Raw genomic sequence first — 13179 nt, 5'->3', positions numbered from 1 at the left:
AAAAAAAAATAATAATAATAATTAAAATGCCACATTTCATAATGTGGGTTCTGATAAGCAAAAACAAGCAGCCCCACCCCCACCCGAGGACAACGTAACAGTTCCCTTTTAAGCCGGGCACTTTAGGTGGTTGCAATGCTGTGCATCCTGCTGGGTCCACAGCTGAGCAGCTGGTCTGCATGTTCTCTTTCACTAACCTCACACTCCGCGTTTGCTCAGATGAGATCACTTGCTCAGACTCTTATCTTTGCTCATCTCCTCTTTCCTCTGCATTAAGCATTGCTAAAGAAAGACAGAGTGCAAGAGGCATGCATGTCAGTTAGAATGGCACTTAAACCCATTAGGTGGGAATTATTTAGGCCCATGTTTTCTGGCCAGGCCGTCTACTGGCAAAGCTTAAGATCATGGAGCCCGGCCTTGTCGCCACCGCGCCCTTGACAGATTACAGCTACTGCCTTATCTTTACAGCCTGCTGACTCTCCAAGTGCAGGCCTCTCTGTTACTTTCAGCACAGAAGCCCTCACACTTAAAACAACACAATAGACTACCAAGCACAACAAACTACAAAGTATGAAGAGTGTGTGAGTAAAAGTGATGAAAAGTGAACACTTTCTTGCCTGATGCCATGCATGTTTGTTTTTGATTTTTACAATGTAATAGTGTTGGCTCAACATTGAAATTTGGATTTTGGTAGACACCTACTTTCAGACCTCTGCCGCAAAGCAAATAACACATAACTCCAAACTTCCACCTGTCGCCCCACACTCCGCACCACTTGCCTCGATAGTCATGAAGTCCAAATCGCATGAAAGCAATGGGACCCTGGAAAGGCCCGAACACGTCCTAGCAGGTCCCCATGAACTTCAGACTGTGTCGAAGCAATGGTGGCGCAGTGGGTTTGCTCCCCTCACAAAATACAGACTGCGTTGAAACGATGGCGGTAGGGGACACGACTCCCATGAATTTCTGATCACATCCAAGAGTTTCGTGAAGTCTTCGAAATGGAAGTTTAGGAAGTGTCAAGGGAAGTTGGGGGAATTAACAGGAAGGTTAACGTTTTCTTCAGGTCTCGAAAATCCCAAAATTCTTGTATTGTACCGCTTTAGAATTTGGGTGTTTCTTGACTCCACCACACAGATGGCGCACTGGTAGTGCTGCTGACTTGCAGTAAGGAGATCATGGGTTCACGTCTCTGGTCCTCCCTACATGGAGAATGATTGGAGTATAGTGGAACCTTGGTTTGCGAGCATAATTCGTTCCAGAAACGTGCTCGCAGTCCAAAGCACTCGTATATCAAAGTGAATTTCCCCATAAGAAATAATGGAAACTCAGATGATTCGTTCTACAACCCAAAACTATTTATATAAAAATTATTAACACAAAAATATAAAGTAAAAATACATAAAACAAATTAACCTGCACTTTACCTTTGAAAAGAATCACAGCTGGTGTAAGTGAGTTTCTAAACTCTTGTGGGATTGCACCCAACGGGACGACACGCGGATGAGCGTCCCGAAGCAATCGTAGTCTCCCAGCGCTGTAGCAGTTCACAGTAAAAGCGAATCCGAAACGATCGCAGACATGCTATAAGCGCCTGCCGTCGATGGGTGATGCAAGGAACATTATAAATGCACAGGGCACAGGATTACTTGCCTGAGTGATGTGTCTGTTTATAGGAGAGTTGCAGATCCCGCTACAATAAATAACCGCACTGTTGCTGTTTCAAGCTGAATAAAGCTGGTGTCGTTAAAGTACTGAGACTCAGCCTCGTATTTTGGGGCGCATGACAGGGACTCACACGCACACAGTCACAATGCTGTAGTAAACAGTATACGCTCGTACAGATGTTGACTATATCAGTGTGGCACGTCGACTCAGAAAGAGAATAGGAGACGATTGCCCACAATCCCGCAGCGAGAGAAGAACCATCAGCTCAGTTGTGATCACATGACGCTCAGCAGACAAAGCTTATACATACTACTCTGCAGTTCGCAAACCAGGAGAAGGTGGGAGCGGAGGATGCCATCATCTACATGCTACACTGATCCCTCTCCCACTTGGACAGACGCAGTGGTGCAGTAAGAATTACGTTTCTGGACTTCTCTAGCGCCTTCAACACCATCCAACCTCTGCTCCTTAGGAACAAGCTGACAGAGATGAGATTAGATTCATACCTGGTGGCATGGATCATGGATTATCTTACAGACAGACCTCAGTATGTGCGTCTCGGGAACTGCACGTCTGACATTGTGGTCAGCAGCACAGGAGCGCCGCAGGGGACTGTACTTTCTCCGGTCCTGTTCAGCATATATACATCAGACCTCCAATACAACTCGGAGTCCTGCCACGTGCAAAAGTTCGCTGACGACACTGCTATTGTGGGCTGCATCAGGAGTGGGCAGGAGGAGGAGTATAGGAACCTCATCAAGGACTTTGTTAAATGGTGCGACTCAAACCACCTACACCTGAACACCAGCAAAACCAAGGAGCTGGTGGTGGATTTTAGGAGGACCAGGCCACTCATGGACCCCGTGATCATCAGAGGTGACTGTGTGCAGAGGGTGCAGACCTACAAATACCTGGGAGTGCAGCTGGATGATAAACTGGACTGGACTGCCAATACTGATGCTCTGTACAAGAGAGGACAGAGCCGACTATACTTCCTTAGAAGACTGGCGTCCTTCAACATCTGTAATAAGATGCTGCAGATGTTCTATCAGACGGTTGAGGCGAGCGCCCTCTTCTACGCGATGGTGTGCTGGGGAGGCAGCATAAAGAAGAGAGACGCCTCACGCCTGGACAAACTGGTGAGGAAGGCAGGCTCTATCGTAGGCACGGAGCTGGACAGTTTGACATCTGTGGCAGAGCGACGGGCGCTGAGCAGACTCCTGTCAATCATGGAGAATCCACTGCATCCACTAAATAGTATCATCTCCAGACAGAAGAGCAGCTTCAGCGACAGACTGCTGTCACCGTCCTGCTCCACTGACAGACTGAGGAGATCGTTCCTCCACCACACTATGTGACTCTTCAATTCCACCCGGGGGGGTAAACGTTAAAATTATACAAAGTTATTGTCTTTCTGTATACCTGCATTGTTATCACTCTTTAATTTAACATTTTCTTTATCAGTATGCTGCTGCTGGAGTATGTGAATTTCCCCTTGGGATTAATAAAGTATCTATCTATTGTATTGTAAGACCTTGCTCGTTTATCAAGTCAAAATTTATTAAAAATTTCAGCTTGTCTTGCAAAACACTCATAAACCAAGTTACTCGCAAACCGAGGTTCCACTGTACTGAAAAAAGCACTACGTGAATGTAAGAATTATTATTACAGTGGAACCTCGAGATACGATCACCTCTGTATACGAGAAATTCAAAATACGAGGAAAGTATGAGCGAAAAATTCAGATCTAAATGCGAGCATTGGCTCACGTAACGAGCCACGACCCAGGCTGTGGGTATAGCTCGCGGCTTAGCGAGGGGGCGTGGTAGCAGTTGCGAGCCGCGATCTGCGGTGTCTGCGTTTCTCACTTAAGTGCACAGGTGGGAAACTGCCCACATCCATGATTGTTCCTGTGGCTGATGGGCTGCAGCTGCCATGTCCTCCCCGCATATATAGACAAGCGCGAGCCGGTTAAGAGGGAGAAGAAGTAAAAGAAAAGAGAGAGAGAGAGAGAGAGAGAGAGAGAGAGAGAGAGAGAGCGCCAGGCAGGCAGGCAGGCAGGCAGGCGGTGCGGGAGAGCTAGTGAGCGAGTGCAGGCTCGCGTGTAGCTGAACAGGCGAGCCAAACAGCTGAAGTAGGACGGTGTAGAGAAGGTCAGCTGCATTAAGAGTGTCTCGCCTGTTGCAGAGCCCGCAGGTGAGACGCTAACAGAGAAGAAGCACCGGGGATTGTCATCTGTTTTTTAAAGACTGCATCCTTTTGACGTTTTAACCTCGTGTTAAAGGATTGTTATTCTTGTGTATTTTAAACCTCCACTTCACAACTGTTTTAAGGATTATTTATTTAAAGATTTATTGAATGCTCTACTGCACTTTGGACACCTGTTTTGATTCTTTTAATAATCAGTTATATTATTTACCAGTGTTATTTATTAAAGGTAGACTACAGTATATATAATTTATCAGTGTTATTTGTTAGGAAAATTGATTTTTATGTTAATATATTTGGGGTGCGGAACAGATTAACTGGATTTCCATTATTTTCAATGGGGAAGTTTGTTCTAGATACGAGAAATTCGCTATACAAGCTCAGTGCTGGAACGAATTAAACTCGTATCTAGAGGTTCCACTGTATCATTATTTTACTTTTTACAATACCGGTATACCACACAACTCTACAATATTTACATCAAATACAGTCTATAAAAAACATAATTCTAAGCCAAAGAAAATATAACCCTAAAGTATCAGGAACTTCTACATGATTTACATCTCCCATCGATTTTCCTTCATTACAAAACTTCTTGGGAGAATCAGCGCTGCCAGACTTTGCCAGATTGATCTTTCTGGCACCTCCTCAAGTTTGATCTTCATGTAGGATTTGAGGTGACACCTTTTTGAACCTGGTCAACCAAACTTTGGATATGAGCTTGCAATCTACCAGTGTTGGGGAGCATTACTTTGAAAAATAACACACTTGACTCATTACTTACAATAGAAAAAAAAAAAAAATCGGGAGTGGTCTACCCTCGACTTTCTCGTATACTCACATATGGGGACGGATAATTGAGGAGTAAACCACAAGACAATGATTTTTATATTATGGACATTAAAGATTCATCACAACAAATCCAAGTCAAATTAATAATATATTGAACAATTACAAAAGTAAAGTTGAATAAATTGAACTCTGCAGCTGCATGAATAAAAGGTAAAGTACCAATTCCGGATAGCAGAAATGGCCCAAAAGTTTATAGAAATCTACGTTTTGTACCGAATACTTGTATGAGAATTTAGTTGACCTAAGTGAAAGCATACTCAAGTTATTGTGTTTACACAGACAGACACACACAGACATAATTCCAAAAATGGTATTTTCGGACTCAGGGAGGTCTAAAACGTTGAGATTCATCAAAATCTCGAAATGAAATTTTTGGACGATTACAATACTTTCCCTTTACTTTGTATACAAGAAAGTCAGCGAGGTCTAAAACGTTGAGATTCATCAAAACCTCGAAATGAAATTTTTGGACGATTACAATACATTCTCTACACTTTGTATACAAGAAAGTCAGCGAGGTCTAAAACGCTGAGATTCATCAAAATCACGAAATGGAATTTTTGGACGATTACGATACTTTCCCTTTACTTTGTATACAAGAAAGTCGGTAAGGTCTAAAACGTTGAGATTCATCAAAATCACGAAATGAAATTTTTGGACGATTACGATACTTTCCCTTTAATTTGTATACAGCCCCCCGCCTTGACTCTCTAAGAAGACAAGGAAAAACTCCCAAAAAAACACTTGTAAGGAAAAAATGGAAGAAACCTCGGGAAAGGCAGTTCAAAGAGAGACCCCTTTCCAGGTAGTTGGGCGTGCAGTGGGTGTCAAAAAGAAGGGAGTCAATACAATACAACACAATACACAGAACAAATCCTCAATACAGTATACAAATAAAAATTTTACAAGTATGGAGCAGAATTTAACAGTAGATGGTATCACAAAATAAGATTTGGATACGAGGAGAGAGATTAGGAGCACGCACTGATACAGCACGTTGTCGCACCCACCACATGACAAACCAACTCAGGATCCCAGATTAGGACCCGAGTGCAGCCATGGAATGGGTGGACTCCACAGCACCACACAAGTTCAGATGGAATGGAACCAGGGTGAGGGTTTTTATGGGGGTGTGAGTGCCAATTCTGCCACCAACCCCCAGGTTTTTTTTTCCCTGCAGGTTGGAGGGCCTACATGCAGATTAATGTCATACCCAGGACGGAGCGACTGCAGGTCGAGGGCCTTGCTCAATGGCCCAACAGAGTAGAGTCACCTTTGGCGTTTATGGAAAAGAAAAAAAAAAAAAAAAAAAAAAGGTACCAAAAATACTGCGTACTTCCTTATTAAAAATATAATGCATTATAAACAGTGCAGTCCTTTGTCTTGTTTTGTATGAAACACTGGACATTTCACTGGGCAGTGTTGTGTTTTTTTTTTTTTGCTTTGTTTTTACAGGCATTTTTACTTCAAGAAAACAAATATTGTGCAGACTATGTAACACACATTACTTTTAAAGTGGTAGCCCAGCACAAAGTAACGTTACTGGATTACAATTTTTATGATAGCAACAAGTTTTGTTTTTTTTTGTTATTAACAGTGGTGAAACAAGTCCTGTAGCCACGGACACAGGTAGAGACCCAACCATGTACAGTATATCCCGCTTATAATACCACATAAGTAAGGGTCCTAACGCTCCCAAAAAAAAAAATATACACCAAATTCTTTTGATGGCCCATTTACCTCTGGCACTTTCCTCATCTTTCATCCCCATAAGAGCTTCTCATAATTCGTTTTGTGTGATACGAAACCCCATGCAATTGTTCTGCACGTTTTGAGCAAGCGACTGGATAACGGACACGTTGGATTATGTGACACAAGTTACGCAAGATTTTTTGTTTTTTACAGATTGTTGCCGCTGTGCACCACTGGTCACCACTGAGTTCTGTAAGGTCTTAAACTTTCTTTCTCACCATCCTACACGAAAACATAATTAGAATTTCTTCTTGGCCTCCATTATAAAGAACATGAAGTAAACAATATACAAAATCAATATCGCTTTGGGAAGGAATATTCCTTTAACACCATTTACAGTCTGCCTTCCATATCCATGGATCTGATCAAAAAGATCAGAAACCAAAGAAAGAATTCCAAAAAGTTCCCAAAAGCAAATCTTGAATTCGCCACGTGCCAAGCACCATGTGTGATGTGTTGGCATACCCTGCGGTGGTCTCCTGCCATTTCACAGATCCTCGAGTCTCTCTCTCCAGCACGGCAATCATGGCTTGAGCATTGCAAGTCACATTTGTTCAATATTAGTATTGTGTGCAGTGTGACAGAGGAAAAATGCATTCATATTTTCTCATTCATATTTTCTTTACTTATAATTAAACTTATTAAAATTATAATTAAACTTTCTACATGTACTTATAAAATTTCATTCTATGTAGTTCTCCCTCATTAAACAAAACCAAGCTGTCAATGCGGAGAGAAAGAAACCGAAGTTGTTGCCGGCATGTTATAGTGGAGTGGTGGCTCTGAGGCTAAGTAGTTGCGCTGGCATCTGGAAGGTTGCCGGTTCAAATTCCATTACTGCCAGAAGGGATCCTACTCCATTGGGCCCTTAAACTGAAAATTGCTGCAGGGGCGCCGTACAATGGCTGACCCTGTGCTCTGACCCCCCCAGAACGCAACTTCTCCTCGGGGACTAAAAAATAAAAAGTAGTAGCGATGGTTGCGCCTGTACTGAACCTGTACAGACTATTTTTTCTTGTCATTATTCCCTAAACAATACAGTCTAACAACTATTTACATAACATTTGCATCGTCTTAGGTATTAAAAGTAATGTACAGAGGATTTGAAGTATAAAAGAGGATATGCACAGGTTATATGCAAATATTATGCTATTTTATGCCATGAGCATCCGTGGATTTTGGTGTCCACGGAGGGCCCTGGAACCAAACCCCTGTGGATACCGAGGGACAACTGCACATTTGTTTGCTTAGCAGATGCTTTTATCCAAAGCGACTTACAAAATAGGTCAGGATAAGTGAGTAAGCTTAACTTAAGCACATCTTCAACTTGAGCCTGGAACAAGGAGAGTCCGAGGCTCTGGAACACATCTTGAATCACCCCCGTCCCAAAGATATCACGTCCTAGTGAGCTGAACGACTTCCGACCTGTCGCTCTGACGTCACATGTGATGAAGACCATGGAGTGGCTGCTGCTTCACCACCTGAGGCCACAGGTCCGCCACGCCCTCGACCCTCTGCAGTTCGCATAACCGGAGAAGGTGGGAGCGGAGGATGCCATCATCTACATGCTACACTGATCCCTCTCTCACTTGGACAGAGGCAGTGGCGCTGTAAGAATTATGTTTCTAGACTTCTCTAGCACCTTCAACACCATCCAACCTCTGCTAGCTTAGGGACAAGCTGACAGAGATGGGAGTAGAGTCATACCTGGTGGTGTTGATCGTGGACTATCTTACAGACAGACCTCAGTATGTGCGTCTCGGGAACTGCAGGTCTGACATTGTGGTCAGCAACACAGGAGCGCCACAGGCGACTGTACTTTCTCCGGTCCTATTCAGCCTATATACATCGGACTTCCAATACAACTCGGAGTCCTGCCACGTGCAAAAGTTCACTGACGACACTGCTATCGTGGGCTGCATCAGGAGTGAGCAGGAGGAGGAGTATAGGAACCCCATCAAGGACTTTGTTAAATGGTGCGACTCAAACCACCATCACCTAAACACCAGCAAAACCAAGGAACTGGTGGTGGATTTTAGTAGGACCAGGCCCCTCATGGACCCTGTGATCATCAGAGGTGACTGTGTGCAGATGGTGCAGACCTATAAATACCTGGGAGTGCAGCTGGATGATAAACTGGACTGGACTGCCAATACTGATAATCTGTGTAAGAAAGGACAGAGCCGACTATACTTCAATAGAAGGCTGGCGTCCTTCAACATCTGCAATAAGATGCTGCAGATGTTCTATCAGACAGTTGTGGCGAGCGCCCTCTTCTACGCGGTGGTGTGCTGGAGAGGCAGCATAAAGAAGAGGGACGCCTCACGCCTGGACAAACTGGTGAGGAAGGCAGGCTCTATTGTTGGCACGGAGCTGGACAGTCTGATATCTGTGGCGGAGCGACGGGCGCTGAGCAGACTCCTGTCAATCATGGAGAATCCACTGCATCCACTAAATAGTATCATCTCCAGACAGAGGAGCAGCTTCAGCGACAGACTGCTGTCACTGTCCTGCTCCACTGACAGACTGAGGAGATCGTTCCTCCCTCACACTATGCGACTCTTCAATTACACCCGGGGGGGTAAACGTTAACATTATACAAAGTTATTGTCTGTATACCTGCATTGTCATCACTCTTTAATATTGTTCTTATCAGTATGCTGCTGCTGGAGTATGTGAATTTCCCCTTGGGATTAATAAAGTATCAATCTATCTATCTAAGCATCAGTCTGAGGGACTGCTAGGGAACAAGTGCTACAGTACAAGGGGACAAAATTGATCACTAGAAGTGAATGCCACCTAATTACAATACCTAACAGCTACTATCAGTAGACAAACTTCATCAAACCAGGGTCTTTAAATGCTTCGTAAACACACAGCAGCTCGTTCCACAAACTAGCAGCTACACATGAAGAGTCGGGATTGAGATTTGGCGCAACGCAGAGGTGGCAACACCACATGTTGCTCAACAGCAGGCCTCAGTGGGTGAGAAGGAGTAGAGGACTCCACAAGTGCCGAGGCAGACGTCAAGGATTTGAAGGACTTGAACTCCAACCCATTACATCCAAATTATCAGGCATTCCTGCTCCTCCTAATAATCAAAGGAGTAGCACAGTTCTGACTCCTTTCTAAATTCTGTTTACATCGGATAGCTGCCACATTAACACCTCAACCCAAACTGAAACTGGAGTGGGGGGGGGGGGGGGCATGGTGTCCTCTTTACTCTTTGAAAAAGCTGCAGGCGCACAGTTGTGCAGTTCTGATATGAGAAAAGAGGGTGCTGTCTTCTGGAGTGATGCATTTACAAAGCAAGCTGTAATCCACCCACAGAAGTGGAGGCACTGCTATGCAGAGAGAGCCTTCAACACTCAACAAAAGGAGGAGGAGGAGAAGGAGGATGCAGCAGGGCTCTTCTACCATGGCAGCATCAGCATGGGGTCCTGTGCCCATCTTCCATTAATAATAATAATAATAAATAAACAATAATTAAACGATACTGTCGCCTCGACACCTTCAATAATGACAGGAAGCAGATAATTGAACACCCCATCCATGCCCTGACATCCCCCCCCATTACACATCCCAGTCCGGATCAGCCCGAGACACATTCGCATCCTGCCCACTGCCGTCACCTCCCGCCCCCTCGCGATCAATCCGTCAGCTGGGATGGATGAGGCTCAACCCCGCTGCAATCTGTGCGCCGCCTCGCCTCTTCTTCCACCCATTTTCTGGCTGCTCGGATCGATCCCTCCGCAGTGCCTTGGTTCATCACCTGCCGTGCCACCCTCTCCACCACAAATCCACCCTCCATGGATCTGCTCATATCCTCGCGGCCCTCGCCCGCAGATCCCGAGCGATCGATGAATCGGCCGCGCCTGTGTTTGCCTGCCTGCCCCCCCCCCCCCCTGGGCCCAGAATCCCCGCCTAGCCTCGCCTCTGCTGGCGTGGGGTGGGATGGGTTGGACTGAGCCGCAGTCGTGCTGTCCACTGCCCCTGCTACCACTCTGTTCGTATCCCCTCCACTGCCCCTCTACCCCGCCCCAACCAGGCCCTCTTCACTCGCTCGCTCGCTTACCACACCATCCCGTAGGCCCCCTCCCCGATGTACGTCAGGTCGGTGTAGCGAGGGCCCACGTCGAAGAACTGGCCCTTGACCGACTCCGGACTCAACTTGGGCGCTTCGGTGCTTCCGGCAGCGCTGGTTCCTCCAGCGGCGCCGGCTCCGGATACCGCCGCGGCCCCACTGCCATTGCTGTTACTAGTGTCCGCCATAGCTACCGCTCTCTGGTTCGCTCTCCGTACTGCCTGTGGGGACGCGCACGGCCTTCCTCTTCGTCGCCGTGCGCGACACCGCCTGGTCACCGCCCACGACGAAGGCGGGCGGGAGAGTGCGCGCTCGCTACTGCGCAGGCGCCGTGGGGCTCTGCAGAGGCTGCTGAGCGCTCGCTTTGCGGGGAGGACGCGCGTGAGGAATGAACGTGGGCAGCGAACGGGGCTGTCATTCGCAGCGAGGCTCCAGTAAATCAGCGCATAATATCAGGCATGGCGAATAGTCAGAGCAGGGATGCAGACATTAAAACATAATGCCAGTTGGAAAATAAGGATTTGTCAGCAAAAACGGGGGTACCCTGAAGTGAGTAAACGGGGTTTGTAAATCAGTGGATGGTTAAGCAGTTCATTAATTCACTGTTTACTAGCCGACTCAATATAATCATCATCATCATCTGTTTATTTATTCATTTCTTTTTCCAAATTTCCCTGGTCTGTTCTGTGCCAGGGGTTCCCAAGTTCAGTCCTGGAGTGCCGCTGTGGCTTTCATTCCAACCACAAATCAGTGGGCCACTCTTAACGTCTCATCAGGCCGGTGGTTTAGCTGGACTTTCATCTTTCCTTGTTCTGCTATCAGAAGAGTGCTCTAGTATGATATTTGCATTTACATGAAAACCAGAATTGTGTTTTGTTTGTCATAGATTCTAAACACTTTTTAAACCCTGCACCTTTAAATATTTAATATTAATTTTTAATGTCTGCTTTTTAATGTTATTGCACAGCACATGCTGCATTACCCCGTACACCCCTATGACAAATCTATCTGTTACTTTACTTTCTTTCACCCTTTCACCTTATTTCTGTGGAGTTTGCTCCTTAAATCGTATCTGAATACTGAGAATCAGTGATGAGCAGGGCAGACACGGGTGCAAATTACACCGACTTTTAAATCAGAGCCTCTACTTCAACAGTTCCATTTGCCTGTGTGCTAATTAGTAATGTGGTGAGAATGAACTTGTGGTCAGTAAATAATCTAGTGAGGCAGGCAGTGTGGCGTAGTGATTAACTTGAAACCCTGAGGTTGTGGGTTCAAATTGCACTCCTGACACTGTGTGACCACAAGCAGGTCACTTTACCGGCCAGTGCTCCAACTGGGAAAAAAATAAATAAATTGTATCTCAAATGTTGTAAGTCACCATCAGTCAAAAAATAAGTAACAGAACTCTTATCTACCGGAATGTTCCTCAGTTTCAGCTCAAGCTGTAAGCAGACCACTCCTAAGCTAGACCTTGCAAGATCATAGCTGACCACCGGCTGTGAGAGGGAGAACTCATCTGATGTCACACTCGTAGTGTTCAGAAGTGGTCTCTGCATGGCCAAAACAAAGAGTTCTCCTATTGGTTCACGGTGTAAGGAAACCTCTTCTAGGCTAGACGTTACGGGTTCACAGCGGACCACTGGCAGTTGACCACAGTGCAAATCTGTAAACTCAGACCACCATAATACACTTGGTGATGAGGGTGGGATTTTCACTGTGGATGAGGTGGAGGGTAGTGGTGATGTTGCACAGAAAAGGTGGGTGCCGAGAGAGAGCGTTCAGCTGATGCCACCAGGAAGTGCTTGCTCACAGTGTTCAAAGGTGGTCCCCAAAGCTAACAGTTCTTATATTAATTCATGATGTAAGGATTCCACTTCTAAGCTAGATATTATGGGTTTGCAGCAGACCACTGGCAGTTGACCTTTGATGAGGGTGGGATTTACACTGTGGATAAGGTGGAGGGTAATGGCGATGTTGCACAGAAAAGGTGGGTGCTGAGACAGAGAGCTTAGCTGATGTCCCCAGAAGTGCTCTTTGCACAGCCAAAATCTAAGAGTTCTTGTATTGGTTCACACTTTAAAAAGACCACTTCTAAGTTAGACATTGCGAGTTTGCGGCTGACCACTGGCAGTTGACCGCAGTGTAAATCTGCAAACTGAGACCACCATAATACACTTGGTGATGAGGATGGGATTTGCACTGCAGATGAGGTGGAGGGTAATGGCGGAGTTGCACAGAAAAGGTGGATACCAAGAGAGAGAGACAGAGATCAGTTGATGTCACCAGGAAGTGCTCCACTTGCAGTGTTCATAAATGCTCTCTGCACGCCCACAGAGTTCTTTTATTGGTTCACGCTTTAAAAAGACCACTTCTAACTTAGACATTGTGGGTTTGCAGCTGACCGACCACTGGCAGCTCACCATAGTGCAAGCCTGCAAACTGAGATGACGGCAATACATTTGGTGGTGATGATGATGGGATCTGCGCAGTGGACAGGTGGAATGCAGTGGTGGTGTCGCACAGAAAAGGTGAGGGCTGGGAGGAGGAGAAGTCATCTGACATCATCAAGAAGTGCTTGCTCACAGTGTTCAAAGGTAGTCTCCAAAGCTAAG

The 13179-nt window shown here is 45.7% G+C and overlaps 1 protein-coding gene across 2 annotated transcripts in view; it reads right to left on the bottom strand.

Annotated features, from left to right (window-relative positions):
* The window catches only part of mapk3 (mitogen-activated protein kinase 3), a 28160-nt gene extending 17338 nt beyond the window's left edge, over positions 1–10822 (bottom strand). For both annotated transcript variants that reach the window (XM_051934544.1, XM_051934545.1), the window contains exon 1: positions 10556–10822. In XM_051934544.1, the coding sequence (XP_051790504.1) occupies positions 10556–10752 (197 nt within the window). In that variant the 5' untranslated portion in view covers positions 10753–10822. The remainder of the gene's footprint in view (positions 1–10555) is intronic.
* Between the last annotated feature and the right edge of the window lie 2357 nt (positions 10823–13179).

Source organism: Erpetoichthys calabaricus, chromosome 12 (assembly GCF_900747795.2).
Source record: "Erpetoichthys calabaricus chromosome 12, fErpCal1.3, whole genome shotgun sequence".
Taxonomy (NCBI): Eukaryota; Metazoa; Chordata; class Cladistia; order Polypteriformes; family Polypteridae; genus Erpetoichthys; species Erpetoichthys calabaricus.
Note: the sequence above shows the minus strand (reverse complement) of the source record. Positions and strands in the feature narration are given on the sequence as shown.